The sequence below is a fragment of the Pleurodeles waltl genome, chromosome 7 (genome assembly GCF_031143425.1).
Source record: "Pleurodeles waltl isolate 20211129_DDA chromosome 7, aPleWal1.hap1.20221129, whole genome shotgun sequence".
NCBI lineage: Eukaryota > Metazoa > Chordata > Amphibia > Caudata > Salamandridae > Pleurodeles > Pleurodeles waltl.
Genome location: NC_090446.1, coordinates 178,011,536 through 178,027,637, shown reverse-complemented (window position 1 = coordinate 178,027,637; position 16,102 = coordinate 178,011,536). Strand labels below are relative to the sequence as shown.

Here is a 16,102-nt window from a genome sequence, read left to right as displayed (position 1 = left end):
GATAAATGAAAGATTTTGTTATGCCACTATTATGAAATTGAAGCAGATACTGCAAGTAGAAAAGGAACTTTAAGCACATACATTTTAGAAGAATATGGGTGCCATTTAATATTGTGTACTTGGAAGAGCCTCACTGATGCATCTATAGGTGGGATAATTGGACAAGATACACTTATGGTGAACATATTTGTATATTTATGAATTTTGTGCATATCTGTATTATACTGTGAAATGCAGGACATCAACTGACAAATTCCTGTGTCTGTAGGTCTTGACTTATCTTTAAAAAAACAAAACATGGCATGGTCAAGTTAAGATAGATAGTTGAGGAATGCAGCAATAAAGAGGCAAAGTGGAGATGGGTCAGAAAGAAAGAGATTATTAAAAGTACTTTTGAGAAACTTTTTTTTTTAGCTCTGTGCCAAAGTGTGATTACAATCCATCATCCTATTCACCTGGTAGTTAATCTACAGAAGATAGTCAGAAACAGGCATCCACAATGAAGGGTAGTGTGCATTAAACATAAGTGAGAATAATAGCTTACACCTGAATTAGTCAATTGAAGAATTATACAGATCATTAAAAAACTTTTAAATGAAGAAAATGTACGGGACACTCATTGATCAGTTAATATTGAAAAACAATCAGGAATAAACAAAGCCTACGATAATCTACATTACAATGCAAGAATAGGACGAAATATCATTATCAAAAGGAGGTCGTTGCCCAGGGTCCAAGAGTAGTCTGCTTATCGGGAACTCTCTGTTACAGGTACTGATCTCACACAGCCTATTTCACCCATAGGGGATAACCAAAGTGCTTTACTTAAATGCATGAATCTCAGGGGGAAGTGAAGATAAACTCTATGGTTGGCAGGGGGCTGGGAATGAGGAATACGGCAAAAACACAATTGAGCCAAGCATTTTATATGCTGAAACACAAACCAACATTTTTATAGTGTCTGCACTCAACATTACAATTATACAATTGTAAAACATGCGTTGCCTATATTAGCTCAAGGGAAAGGATTCTGATGTCTTTGACACTGTAAATTCTAGGGTTTACTAAGGTGTTAGTAATGAGGCAGAGGTGCAAACTGATTGACTGAATGTTACATGTTTCCTCAGGTGTACCTATTCTCAGTACTTGTCCCCAGGTGGCCATGGGTGGAAAGGCTACATTACTGAGTATCCAGACAAATTGTTAAAAAACAGTAAGTTCAAGGAGCCATGATCAAAACAGAAGAGAGATCCCACCTGGCTATCAATACGAAATTTCTCTAGGTCCTGGAGAAATCAGTGGATAAACAAATGTACCTATCGCAGGTTCTTTGCATTCACAACTTTATGTCTTTGGACTCAAGGAGAAGGCCTCACAAACAGGTAATGTGGATTCTGCATCTTAACTGCTTATGCATCATTCTCGATAGGTGAGCTCAAATGTTTCAAAGCAAACCTTTATAACATGTGATGCTAAAATGCAAATAAGGTTGTTTATGTCACCTATATCTAAAATCTTCCTAGAAAGTGTTTTAACATACTTCTTCTGTTATTTCACATAAATTAACAAAATCCTTTCTTTTTTTACTAAAGGATAAAACATTTATCATAGATTAATTAAAATCATTACAATATTGAGTGTATTACAACATTTCACATACTTTGCAAGAGTAGTAAAATGTCCTATGGAGTACAGAAATCATCAGATTACGAGTTCCATTATTATGGGCCAGGCTGTCAATGTGACAGAAACTAGAAGCAGTTAATTAAGTCCACCATTCCAGCCAATTAAATCTATCACTTGAGTGAAAAAAAAATGTAACAACAAATTTTGTAAGCTTGCTAATAAGCAGCATGTATGTTGCCCATACACAGAAGTGTTTCACTTGCTCAACGTGACTGAACCCGCCCCCCCCACCAATTTATGAAACAAGGACCTCATTAATGTCAGTTAATAATTCTAACAAATCAAATTAAATCATTTAAAGATTTGGCTCTAGCACTGCACATCCTATAAACCGATAATTAAACGTAGACTGTCTATTCCATTCCTGTCTTATGTGTCCCATGGGAAGGAAGAGAAACTGAGAACAAAAACGGTGCAAATTTATTGTGTTAAGAGGTTTGTAAGGTAGTATTTATGTAGCAAACAGTTACAACTAAACACGTTTTGATTTTATTACCATTCAAAATGACTTGGTTGCAGGACTCCTTAATGATCATTTCAAGTATGTCATTTTAATCTTCACTGCTTCTGACGTGTTTTATATCTGGCTTGCATTTCCTGCCTGAGTTCTATGATCTATCTATTGCCCAAGTCAATCTTTGAGCCTCCAAGTGCCCAGCAAACGTTTATGTCTATATTATACGATTATTTTGGTTTGGCTTACATTGACTACTGGATCATTTTCTTTATTAAAATCATCCACTTTTCTCAGTGTTCTTTACTGCCCATTTGGAGTTGTTTTTCAAGATGATGGTGTTGGAATATATGCTGGCCTCCAAATTTAGGAGTACAACTCCTAGCTCCATGGAGAATGTCACTCATGCATGCTGTATATTGTCTAATTAAGAGTGGGAGCAGTTCTCACCCCTGCTTCAGTCCTCGATAAGATGATATATAATCAGGTCATATGGGCTCCATGTCCACGTTCTGCAATAGTGTCCAAGAAGTGTAGTTTGTTAGCTTTAGGCAAAGATAGCTGAACCCCCCAACTTTAAAGTTTCCATTATAAATTGACACAATTAACACTCAAACGCAGCTGAATAAGCCAGGAGGCAGAGACAATGCCTTCTTCCCCACTGTAGTGATGCCAGACTGGCCATCATATTTAAAGCTAAAATGTTATTGAGAGCTTCACAACCCTTTCTCAAGCTCATCTGATAAAAAGGTAGATGACTGATTTCACAGAGCCATTTGCTACAAGGTCTAAAAGGGAAATGAATGTGTAATCCTGTGGATCACTGATGCAAAAGACATTGTGGTCATAAAATGTTTACGAACAGGCTTGGAGCCAGCCCACTACTTACCATTTATTCGTTTTCCTGTCACTCATTTGCTATGTTTGTCCCTCGAATGGAGAATAGCCTCTTTACCATCTCTTTTAACTGGATGGCTTCTATGCTTCCATTGCTTGTTTTTAAAGAATGCTTTTTTCTTTTTGGTAAAACACTCAATGAAAGTGCATGTATTTTCCAGATGTCTCTCGTCTAATTCTCTCCGCTACACTCCATGTTGCTTACTGTCACCCCTGTACTTCTCCCCAACCTGCTCCATGCTTGCTCGCTCTCATGTTCTCGCCCTGTTGCTTTTTGGTCATGTGCTTCTCCCCCGCCTGCTTCACCCTTTTCCCACCCACTGCTTCTCCTCCCCACCTCTACCCTCTCTTTTGCTTTCTGCCACCAGTGCGCCATCCTGTCCCCTGCTGCTTCTCCTCCCCACATGCCACATTATCCCCCCACCCCCACCAGTGCCCTCAGTGTTCCTCACCCACCTAAGGTTTAAAGAAATGGTCTCACACATTTTTTCCTTTATTTTTTCTGATCCAACTCGGACTGGCAAATAAAGAAATTTAAAAAGTGCCTGTCATTTTGTAAGCTTGCGCATGTGTGGTACACACGTCTACAAAATGCAACTTTCAACCACTTTATAGGCTTTTTTGTTCTTTACTTAGCCATGCCGTGCAGCATCAGAAAATGCTGTGCAGCACGGCTAAAAACCATTCACAAAACAAATTTTTCTCAAAGGTGAGCCCTATTGGCTTTGCCAATGCTTGCTAGGTCTGTGTTTTGATTGTGCAGCTGTCAGACATATTGATTACAAAAGACAGAGTGGGCTTTTGGTCTGCCTCTTTGAACTATTGGTTTATAATACCAATCTTTTTCAGCCATTAACTTGAAACTTTGTTAATCACTTCTTGGGTCAGCCCAGTGGGGTATTCATCTCCTAACGCTGTTGGCCGTTTGGGTGTTTCCTTTTGCCTCTAGGTGAATGCTTGCATTAAACTGCACGAGGGACTACTGTAGTATAACCTTCTCATTCCGGCCTGCTATATGTATTACCACATCAAACCCAGACCTCTTGGCTTTTCCTCTCAAAACATATGTGCAGTACTGATCGATGCCACAAATCTGTAATTGCCTTTACTTCCAAACAGAAGTAAAGTACAACTGTCGTGGTTGCAATAGACAGATTACTAGAGCAATTCCAGTCCTCATGTGTTTTACCCATCCAACTTGCTTCATTTACCTTTAACAATAACAAATGAAAAAGTCAAATGGGTGATTGCATTATTTGAAAAAAAAACATCAAACCGAGTCAAGTAGACTTCTAACCCTATAAACATTTAAGAGGAAAATATTATCTAACAAGTGTTTCATGATATCCCTAGACTCTGTTAAATGTAAAGCCAACTCTTACTAATGTTCCACATATCCACTATTTCTAACACTTAAGGTACTTATTGAGTTAATTAATGAAGACCTAGGATAAGTTAAATTTCATAACTTCTATCATGATACAGTCTCTATGATGTTAAATAGATTGCATACAAATTTCAAGTTACACTTAGCATTAGGTTACTATTCTCATTAAGCCAAATAGTTGCCAGATTTTCAGTGATATTAATTATGTATGGTATTTGTATAGTGTGAACCTATTGGAAAGAGCAAAGCCCTAAACCGTCATCAGCTGTCCAAGGGTGTTATTGGGAATCATTTACAATGAGGCAGCCAGAAGTCAGTTCCTTCTGAGCTTAGGACATGCCACTCGAGGAGATGTACTTTCACTTTCTATATTACCGTAGGGCTGCTGTAACAGGGATGGTGTTCCAAATTATGGGTATGTAGCTGGAGGAAGCTCGCATTCTGGGATTCTCTTCCAGCACCTCTTCAGCTCCAAAGTGCAGATGTCTGGCTCGTAGCGTGGCACTGTCGCCAGAGGTTCTTATCTTCTTGGCTATGCATATGGTAGCATTAATATTGTTGGCCCTATAGGTAATGCAACTAGTCTTCAAATAGATGTGGACAAGGGTACCATTGTAATCAATCAGCTTTGTGATGATGTGGCCTTCAAGCCTATTATGTGAGGGGCCACATCATGTAGATTATCTTTCACAGTTGGTGCCAGAGTGTGTTTGGGAGGCTGCTAAGCAGTGCTTTGCCCTGGCATGGATGATCTAAAGTTAGTTTTGGGCAGGTGTTGTATCACCTTATTCAGGAAAAGAGCTGGTACTATACTATTCTTAGTTTTCCTGGCAATATATTCTATGAAGATGAGGTCTCTGTTGATGGTGAATCCAAGTAAGTTCAGGGGCTCCGACACCTGTGAGGGACCATATTCATCCTAGCCAAATTTAAATATATGTTTTTTTCTGATCATACAGTAAAAAGATGAACTCAGCCACTGTAGAGTTAAGCATTAGATTGATACTTAGCTTCCAATTCTGGATTAGCTAGAGGCTGATTTTGAGTCAGTGAATGCAATTGGTTGAGGGGATTTTGTGGTAGTGTTGAGTCTCATCTGTCTTTCGTTGGGTAATTATGTTGTTACTGACTGTAGAATCTTCTGGTTCCATGTAGAGGTTCATGGTGATGGAGGCGAGTGTAGGCCCCTGGATTACTCCCCAGTAGATGGGGAGTGTTGGGAATCTTCTGGTTCATATCTGTGCCATGTGGAGTGGGTTCTCAAGGTTTGAGTTGAACCACTGTGAGTCTGCGTTGGAGAAGCCCATACTAGTTTCCAATGTATTAATCACTGCTTCCTGAATGAAAGTGCAGAAGGCAGCAGAGAGATCAAGCAGGGTAAAGTAGCCTAGTCAGTTTCTGTAGTTAGTGAGGAGATCTATTGTGTTCTTGAAGCCTAGATGTGTCCATGCTGTAGGTTAGTCTGAAGTAGGACTCCTTTGCGCTCATGCTCATGGCGGCCGTGGCACTTTAAATCAGCTTGCTTATGTCAAAAGCTTTAGCTTTAATTTTCAATTTATGTGGCAAGAAAAGCCCAGTTAGGAATTTATAACGCTAATAGCTCGAACTCGAGCAAACACATTGCATTGCAAATGCTTGTTAGGTTTGGCTACAGACAGCATTAGCCATCTGAAAACCTCACTGCATAAATTCTTCAAAACATAAAATAAGAAGCAGTACAGGGAGAAATAGGTCTTTAGCCAATGGATGAAGTGTTTTTTTATGGCTTACAATTGAATATACAGGAAATGGCATTTCTAAGATAATTATATTACTCAACATGTTCCCTCTAGGTTTTGGCAATGAGGCATCAAGTAATCATTTTTGTACACTGCAGAGGCAACATGTTTTTACTTTGCTGCCATGATAACCTGTCTAGGTTTCTATGCCTTTTTATTTCAATACATACAGTGCAAACTTCATCTTGTGACCCCTCTTCATAATGTCCTTCTTTGAGGGTACAGCTTAGCTCTGCTACTTCTTCTGTTCAGAAAACAGGTTGTGCTTCCAGCTTTCATATATTTTTAGCCAAAGGTGTTACTTCAGTATTGGAATTTGTTTCTAGAACAGCTGTGAGCAACAAACAGTTGTCCAAATATGAACAAACACCACACCCCTTAAAAAGGCAGATCTACTACCAATAATTAGGTTTTAGGATGTTCTCACTTGAGTTGGAGGATGAGAGAGTGACCTATATTCCTTAAATCGAGGAGAAAAGTAATATGGAACCAAACAAAATATGTGCCTTACCTGGGTTAAGGCAGATCCTCTTACTGCCATGAATAGTGGAAGAGAATTTCCCTACAGGTGGCTATTGTTGAACAAGCATTGCACAGCCAATAGGTCTCACCATTGGGCCCTTATAAGTGTTTAGCCAGAGCTACAGCAGCACAGATTAAAAACATGAAGTTGGGGCACTCTAGACATGTTCTCTGGAGTATGGCTAAGGTTGTACAACTGGGGGGATGGAAGGAAGGCAGCTGAAAAGTAGCGATTGGATGGACATTATCTCTTGAAATGCCGCTGTTGTATAATCTGTGTCAGATGGATTTTAAATAAATAGAGGAAATTTACGAGAAATTACCTTCCTGGCCAACTGTCTTCCCGTAATATAAAACAAGAGGTGAATGAAAGGCAGGTGAGTCAAGGGAGACTTCCTAGGACTCGGGTCTACTGGGGAAACCGTCAACTGAGCAAGCAGCAGGACTCCTCCTTTCAACAAACCCAGGGATACGAGTAAAAATGCTCCCATTTCCGTGGTAATCGGTTTCTTCGCGTATCAAAGTAAGGAGAACTTGGTATCGAGCTAAGTGGCAGCATTTAGATAGGTTGAAGAAGCCCTGAGGCTCACAGCATTGCCATGGCCCCGATGCCAATCCGCCAAACCTGTGGCTTCACTGTGAAATGGCTCGTCACTGTGGCAGTCAGGGGGATTACTGGGCGCTTGTGTTTACATATCAGCCCATTCATGGGATGCGCTGCTTGCTCACCACGGAACCCCTTCCAGTGCGTTCCTCTCCCTTCAGCTAGCTGGGCACTGAGACCCTTTCTACAGGGCGCAGAGAAATGCGGCCAATAAAGGGCCGCCTCACTGCAGGGGCAGAGAATCGCACTCTTTTGGGAGGAGACCCCAGCACATAAAGGTCCTCCTCCGGACCTGTTCCACCACGCGGGTTTGGCAAACAGGGAGAAAACTCCTAAAATGGTCACTACGAAAACAAGGGCACATAATTACATATTAACTCTTAAAGGAACCTCCCTGAAAGGAAGTGAATCCTCTGCTTCACTAGGCTCTGTCTGAACAAAAGAAGAGAGCACGGCTGCAGTTAACATGGATGAAGTGCAGCAAATGAAGCAGCCGCACAGCTTTCTTTTATCAACACAGCATCCGAAGTAAACAAAACACAAACACTTATAAGAAGAGCTTGTTCTAAAGTAAACACTAAACAATAACAGTCACAGGATCGGGTGGACTGTGAGCAATTCAAAGAAAAAAAAAGCAATTGAGCTGGAGGTGCACCCGCACTCATGAACAAGCCCGAAGTAAAAAAAACAAAAAAAACAACAAAAAAAAGAAAATAGTGCATCAGACAAATGATAAATAAATGAATGAGTAAGACCACAAAAAACGGAGCAGTCTCTAAGGGAGGGAACCAAACACCAAAAAGCGGGACAAAGACAACACAGGGACCACAGAAAACAAGATTGTACGAGAGGCATTCCAAGGAACCAATGAGAAACGATGGCCATGCACAAAGCCCACAGAGAGAGAGAGAGAGAGATCCATCATGTCTCCCAAGACTGAGCATGCGTGCTCCCTAGGCTCGACCTAAAAAGTCAGCTTGCTTAATGTGATCCAGGCCTAAATTCTCTCCTAAGGGCTACATGAGGTCTCTCCTAAGCCTTACCTCACTGCCATCTGTGAACGTCTGCCCCTTTTATGAACTTGTCTGTGTTTGATCATGATGTTCCACGGATTCTGTAATTTAAAAAAAAAGAAGAAAAAAAAACATTGTACTTACAAAGTTCAATTGTAACACCCCACCATACAGTAGGACTACCATTCTGATTTTCAAAAGTACACTTTGGGTGTAAGTTGTACATCTGTCACACAAAGTGGGGAACAACCATGAACACCGTGTTCTAGCCGTAATAGAAAACTTGCCACAAAGATGGTAGGGGTGGGGATACCTAAACCAACAAATAACTCAACTCAATGAACAACGAATCCTACAGCTGTAACAAATCAAGTAAAGGTTTGACCTTGAAGAGCAATCACCTACCTAGGTAAATTTTAGCAATATGTTTATAACTTTTGTACTTTGTCAATTTGAATAATTTTCTGAATTGGACTTACATGAAGGATCCAGAGGGTTGATGACATTTTAAAAGGAATGGGTGGCTTATCTGACCATGAAAGATAATTGCATATGTCTAAGAAATACCCGTGCTGATAATATTCTCTACACACTTGTACTCTCCAAGAAGGGACAAAAGTAGTTCTGTATTTTTATATTATTTTATGAGCATTCTGCTTAATTGTAACTTTTTGGATTGTATATATTGTACTCTGCTGCACAGTGATACATTTACCAATTTTGGCCATGATAGTGCATTAAATATACCTTACAGAAATACAAAGAGTACCACAATACAACATATAACCAACAACTGGTTGCTGGATTGATGAATTTCCAACCACTAAAACACAGAGTATTGACAGTGGGATATAAGGGGTCAAAGGAAGCTTTTATACCCAGCCATATAGATCAGTGTGGGTGGGGTGGTTTAGACCTACAACAACTAGCCCCTTTGGCTTGAAGGCATCCACTATATTAATTGTCAAACACTTCTGTGACTGAGGAAGAGAGGGGGAAGAGGCAGAGTTGGAGGAAGAGTGTGAATGTGGAGGTGAAATATGGGTACATGTGTCAGCTTTCTTGATTCTGAAATATGGTGACTGTGTAAAGTGTTCTGTGTTGTTGTAAAAGCAGTAGGCTGGGAAAGGACAGAAGAAGGATGATGTTTGTACCCAGAGGTAGTTTGCGTTTTTTTGTGGCCACACTTGTGCGTTTCAATTTCAATAAAGAAAAACATATATCATCATTGTAACATGTCTCTTCAGGAGCCTCACCTTAAAGACAGGGAATGCAACAGCACACATCAATCAAACCAAGAGATTATATTGCCACAATAATGTCACCCTTAACAATCAATCCTATTTACTTCAGTTAATCAAAATCATTAAATACAGGACAAAACGTTATCAAAATGTAAATATACGTTCTTTTAAAATGAAACTGCAGTACGACATACTATATGGCTAATCAAAGGGCATATTTTTCATAAGTGCAAAAATCTATAATCAAAGTGCCAATTAGCGATTGATTTGTTAAGTGCAACACAAAGTAATAGTTGCTATTGAAATAAATCCATAAATTGACAAATCGCTCTAGTACAAATCTTAAGTAAAAAGGGCAAATACGGTTTCTGCTCACTTTTTTTTTTAAAGAATATTTCTACACAATTCACGAATTTTATAAGTCTGGTCCCCACTTGTGGGTAGTCACCTTGCAATCAGAAGCTAATAGAGTGGTGACAAGTTTCAATATTAAACTTGTTAAATGGAAAACGTAGCCACTTCCTCCCATCGGTGAGTAAAGGCAACTTTAGCCAGGGCCACTGGAATTATGCAATTTTCGGGCGGTGGCTTCTTTTGCATAGTTATGGATTTTTGGCATATACCACGATCTTCTGCATAATCAGCAGATTTAAAAATAAATTGTGTCTAGCTCAAATTAATCAAAAGTTACTAATAATACTTTATTTTGGCTTTTAAAAAAACATAAATGTTGCACATACATAAATGACAAACATATTGCCACATTAAGAAATTCAATACATAGTTAAAAAAAGACCTTCTTAAAATATAGTAACGTGCTTGAATGTAGGGGGGCGGGGTAACACCTTTCAAAAATGTTAACTCAGGGGTCTCCAACCTTTTCTGTGGTGAGAACTACTTATGATCTGTGAAAATCATTGTGAGCTGCTGAAGGCCAAGGACCTCGCACAGTGTTACAAGACACTCCCCACCGAGTTCACTGACTAAGAGCTTCATTACGACTTTGGCGGCGGGGTTACTCCATCACAAACATGACAGATATCCTCTCTTCCGTATTCCAGGTTCCATTATATCCTATGGAACTTATTATACAGCGGACGGGATATTCATCACGTTTGTGAAAGAGGAATCCCCTCCACCAAGGTCATAATGAGGCCCTAAGTCTAATGTCCATACAGTCAGAAACTATGGTCTGAACAAAATACTTTCGACTAGGTGGGCTATGACAGGGCTGACGTGTGCCAGTAAGAGCGGGGTCTTGTATGCGTATGAATAGGATGCATGTGGATAGGTGAAAGAGCCTGTGTCATATGTACTTGTGGCACAGGACATACCTTTCCCCATTTGTGGATCCGTTATATGTATAACACAAACATTTTAAAGTGTGTAATAATGTTCTGCAAAAATATTTATAATATGGAACATTTTTCCGCAGTTTCAAATTTCAAGGAGCTGCATTTACAAACATCAGGCATCTTGTACCCAGTGGCCTGTAGACAGGGTGCCACAGTTATAACAGAAAAATACGGTTGCTTATTTAAATTGGAGGAATTTAGAGTGAAGAAACATGCTTCACAAAATATTAAGACATAATTGACTCAATATTTCATATAAATATTTTTCTTCATTTTAAATGTTTTTTTCAAATATTTTGCATTACAGTGCATAATTTGCTTTCTCTAGCGACATAATTTAGATAACACTGTTTCATAAATTGATCCTCCCTCGCTACATAACTGCAGTTGCCCTAGGTATGACAGACAACAGCAGATAGAAAGGACTTCGGCAATTAGATTTCAGTCTTCAGGATATTCCCAATTTCATGAGGAAGGACACCCCTCAGAATACTCGCAATGGAAGAGCTGCATTATGCAAATGCTATTGAACCTCACTAAAATTAACTCCTCCTGCCAAGAACGAGGGGATCTCAATAGCTAACTAGCCTTGGGGAAGGACAGCAATTCCGAGCAAGCTCCGTCGGGGTTGGCCTCTGTAAACAAGATGGATGAACTGTGGCCATTACCCATGTAACAAGGATATACATGAAAACACAGTTTATCTTCATAGCTTGAGGATATACTGGATCACATAACAACAAATAATTTGCAGCACGTGCTATCAAGAGGTTTATTGATTGCAGTGTTCTAACTTGCCCAAACTTTTCATCACGCTTGGATCTACAGGTAAAATTAACTATAGGGAAAAAGCATGCTGTTAGCTATCAAAACTGGATTACACATTCTCCCAAACCTTTAATAATTTCATCCAGCCTTGCACACACGTTCCCACTTTCCTCTTCTTTCACGTGCCAACTCACGTTCTCTCCTGTAATAATACATTTTCGGTCAACCATCAATTTTTCTATAACCCTTCACCTCTCTTTTTCTGCATTTCTCACTCCTGTACTCTCATTTATGCCTTGAACTTCATTTTGCGTGATGGCTTGACCCCTTTCAACCTCTCTCACCACAGAATTATTCATCTTTAAAACTTCACACCCCCTCCGCCTTTTACCATCCCTGTTCTTTCTCCCCCATATCACTTATTCCCTTCATCATCCCCCTTCTCCTTACGTTTATTTTCTCCCCTTCATTTTCCCTGCTCCTATCCCTTTCCTGTTGTTGAAGCAGATATGCTAATTAAGAAAATTATTAATGATGTATATGTGTTTACTAATGAGAAATGCGTTGAGAAATTAATCTTAGAGAAAATAATGTGCACGTTTGAAAATGTGCCCTTGGGGGTCACATTAACTAATAGAACCGAAACTGTAAGAAATAAAGAAAATATATGAGAAAAATTTAATATGTCATAATGAGATGTATAACTTATGTTTTGCATTAATTTGTAGTGCTAAATTAGCTGAACTAAAGGCCTAGCCTCCCTAGGCTTCACACACTGAGAGCAGAAAACAATAACCGCATTTGCAAAGAAGCTGCTACGAACTAGCCTTGACCCGCTCGATGTTAAAGTTGCTTAACTAGAAGTTTCTGCAATGCACCGACAGACAGGAGATGATGAAGACAATTTGATACAATTATGTGTAGAGTAGGCTAAATGTTCTTTCCCAGGACTTGAACAATGAAGGTACTGACTGAAGAGGAACATGCAACAGTTTCGATACCTGAAGAGCCGGATAATGAGGACATCGTAAAGTGGGGCAATCTGCATCTTGTGAACAGACTGATATTGAAATTAGTAGATTCAGTAAACAAATACTATAGGTTAAAGTTATATCTGTTGACTGACTGACCAATTAGAAATGAGGGGGATGGACTGGGAGACCCTAATAAAAAGTCATGACAAGGGGCTAAAACTTCAGATGATGATTATGACGTCAGGAGACGCTGTCCGAGGTGCTGACATTGGGCTCATACTTTGTGAGCCTGATCCGTGGCTGAATAATTGATGACCTGAAGACGAAGACCGACTTGTTGCTGATCCATCCTGGATAGGTAGCTATGAAAATGTGACTGACAATGTTTATGCCTTTCCTTCTAGGTACCAACTGCCCTGATTATAGAAATTCTCGTTTAGATAGATTTTTCCAAATTAATGTTTTCTATAAAGGCTTTTCGCATGAAGACCCACATGCTGATGCTAATCTTGGTTAGGTAGGCTGTTAAGGGTGACGATGACAGTGACAAATGACTGACAAACTTATTTGCTGAATTTCGCTATTAATGCTGGTATTCTTAGTTTATGAAATTGCATTGTCGCATATGTTTCCTCCAAGTGATGATGTTTTTCTATTAATTAATTAATAAATTGAGTGGATTGAATAAAGATTGAACTAATGGATGATTTAGAATTGTAATCAATAGGGAAATAAAATTGTTTAACTCATTACTGAGTTGTGGTTATCCATGAGTAGATGGTCCTAAGCTCTTTCCATAGATTGTTTCTTGATTATTGATATTAGCTATCGATTCAGTAGTCACTGCATGACTAGGATACTAAATGCGATTCAAAAAGTTAATCGATTTATACGCGTCCCCTTGTAAGTTTACTCACTAAGGACCAGGCGTGCTAGCAGTTTTTGGTAGAAACTTAATGGTTAGTTTCCTTGGAGAACTAGTTATGTGGGGATTATTGGTTATGGTGGTAGTTTAAGTTAGGGTTAGTTGTTCGTATTTTATGAAGTTTGCATTTTGTTTTTCTGAAATGGCAATTGTACCAAAAACAATGTACCCTTAAGCCCAGAAATGACTCTCTCAGATCCTGAATCCCGCTAGTAAAGTTGGGTATGTTCTCAGCGTTTCTTGTGATAGTGTGAAAGTGGTAGGTTGCGCTTGCACAGGCTTGAGCAAACCGCAGGTGAATTGTGATGTATTGAGGTAAAGTAGGGAGTCTGCATACTCCCGTTAAGGTTTAGTAAGAGTGTGCGTACTCTGCAGTATAACAGTAGGGAAGTCGTCGAACTTCACATGTGTGGCGCTTTGTGCTAAAAAATTATCCATGTGGTTGTTGGTGATGTACGGACCCTGCGTGGTCTAAGACTCCGGAGTATATTGACAAGTGTAGGAGACACTTGGTTATATGTTGTAATCTGTCTGGTTTAGTAGGTTGATCTGGTCAACCAGTCAGTGTTTGACAAGTCAGTGTTTGAGACAGATGAATAAAATACATTTTTCGACTGAGATTTGGCGAGTCCTGTGTGCACCAGGACAGACCCATTGGTCAGTTGAGAGTAAAGTTTGCGGGTTGAATTTTGCTTGCGAATGTGAGAGACTGAGAAAGAGGAATAGCTACATGAGCGAAAGGGCCATTAGTGAAAATCCGTAAGGTCTCTGAAGCGATTGCGTCCCTTCCTGTAGTAAGCCAGCAGGTTTGTTTTAGTTATCGGTATTTGGTTAAAGTGCTCGCAATAATCTGCATTAGTTGTGTGAGTTGAAGTTTAGGTGGACAGGCTGCAAGACTTTGTCATCGTTGTGTGTGAGTGTGACGTCAGAGTGTGCCATGCTGGTATAGGTTGGTTAGTGAGAAGAGTTGCGAGCGGATTGGCAGCCGTCTGTAAGAGTCAATTGGTTGAGTGAAGGCAATCTTGGGAGTAAAGGTCATTTAATTACCGAATCGAAATAAATAAAACAGACAAAATGATGTTTTTCAAGGCGTTTAGAAGTGCGATGAAAGGTGATTCTTACATTAGGGCGTCAGTGGGGGAGCCAACCCCACCGGAAAATTCTCCAGCTTATATTGTGATGGAGGAGCGAGGTTTAGCACCGTGACTTTGGTTAAAGCAGTGGTGTAAGCTAACAAAGAAGCGAGGATCTTTAGCGTTTCCAGAGCATAGAACATTTAATTTGGGAATTTTGTACGAATTGCGAATGGTATTATAGGAGATGAAACCGTTACCGAGACCAGCACAGCTGAAGCTAGCTGGGATTGGGAACAGAAAAGGTAGAGAACAGAGACGCTACAAGGAATAAAATTGTTTCCTGCAATTACAGAGGAAGACGAGACAGAGAAGGAAGATAATGCTAAAGAGAGTGAAAGTGCAGGGGAAAAGAAAAAGAAAAAGCCTTATGTAGACGATGAGGACTCTGATGTTGAGGACATTATTACACAACTGTTAAGGGATCGACCTCCACCCTTTGGGACTTATTCAGGGGGTCGAATTACTAGTGACGTTACAACTGCTCCAGCACAAGCATCGGGAACAGAGGGGGCAGTACAGGCAGACAGTGAACAGATACCAGGGGTAGTACAGAGTACATCTAATGCAGGGACTACTACTGTGGTCCAAGCACATATGCATCCACCATCGATACAGAGAATTTATCCAGATGTGCCAGTCCTTGAGACGATTTCAAACTTAGTGGTGCCATCGGAGCAAGTGCTCCCGAGGCCAATGCTAATTCAGACAGAGCCAACTCCAATGTTATTGCCTGCAGCATAGCCACAGAGTTAGCCGAAGTTTACACCAATAACAGGAACATAGTCAGATATTACACCAGTCATGAATCAAGCGATGGGAGTAACTTTTCCACAAGGTGCGAATGTCAGGGCAGCTCCAGATGCAGTATCGCTACCGATTACTGTTGGTCCAGCTGTACTCTTATTTGTGCAAAAGAAAGCAAGTGCAGGAAATCTGAGTGAAATGTCACAGAGTCTTGTGAGAAGGGGAGTGAGTGATCCTGGGCAGATGATGTCGTCTGTGGGTAAGACTTTCAATGGATCTAGACTGTTGATGGATCTTAGTCCACTTGTAGTATTTCCAGATGCAGTAAGTGGCCCGAATGAGAGTCAAAGTCTGAAACTTTTGATGCCGCAAACTCCAGGTGCAGTGATGCAACAAGTACCAGTGCCAAATGCAAGTAACATCTCATTACATGGTTTGTCAGTACAGCAATTGAGTGAATGGTTAGACAGTCTAAATACACCTTAAAATACATCCAAAGGTGAAGAGCAGATAAATCGTGCAAGGTTAAATATAGAAGCAACTGAGTTAGTTGAGGGAACAATGGGTGTGAACAGGATAGAGTCCTGCATAGAAGAGGAGCTGGGGTATTTGTGC

General features: G+C 40.1%; 1 protein-coding gene across 1 annotated transcript in view; it reads right to left on the bottom strand.

Annotated features, from left to right (window-relative positions):
- Window positions 1-16,102, bottom strand: part of DNTTIP1 (deoxynucleotidyltransferase terminal interacting protein 1) — an 88,890-nt gene that overhangs the window by 58,761 nt on the left and 14,027 nt on the right. The window contains exon 2 of the mRNA XM_069243497.1: window positions 8,372-8,442. Coding sequence (XP_069099598.1) covers window positions 8,372-8,442 — 71 coding nt within the window. The remainder of the gene's footprint in view (window positions 1-8,371; window positions 8,443-16,102) is intronic.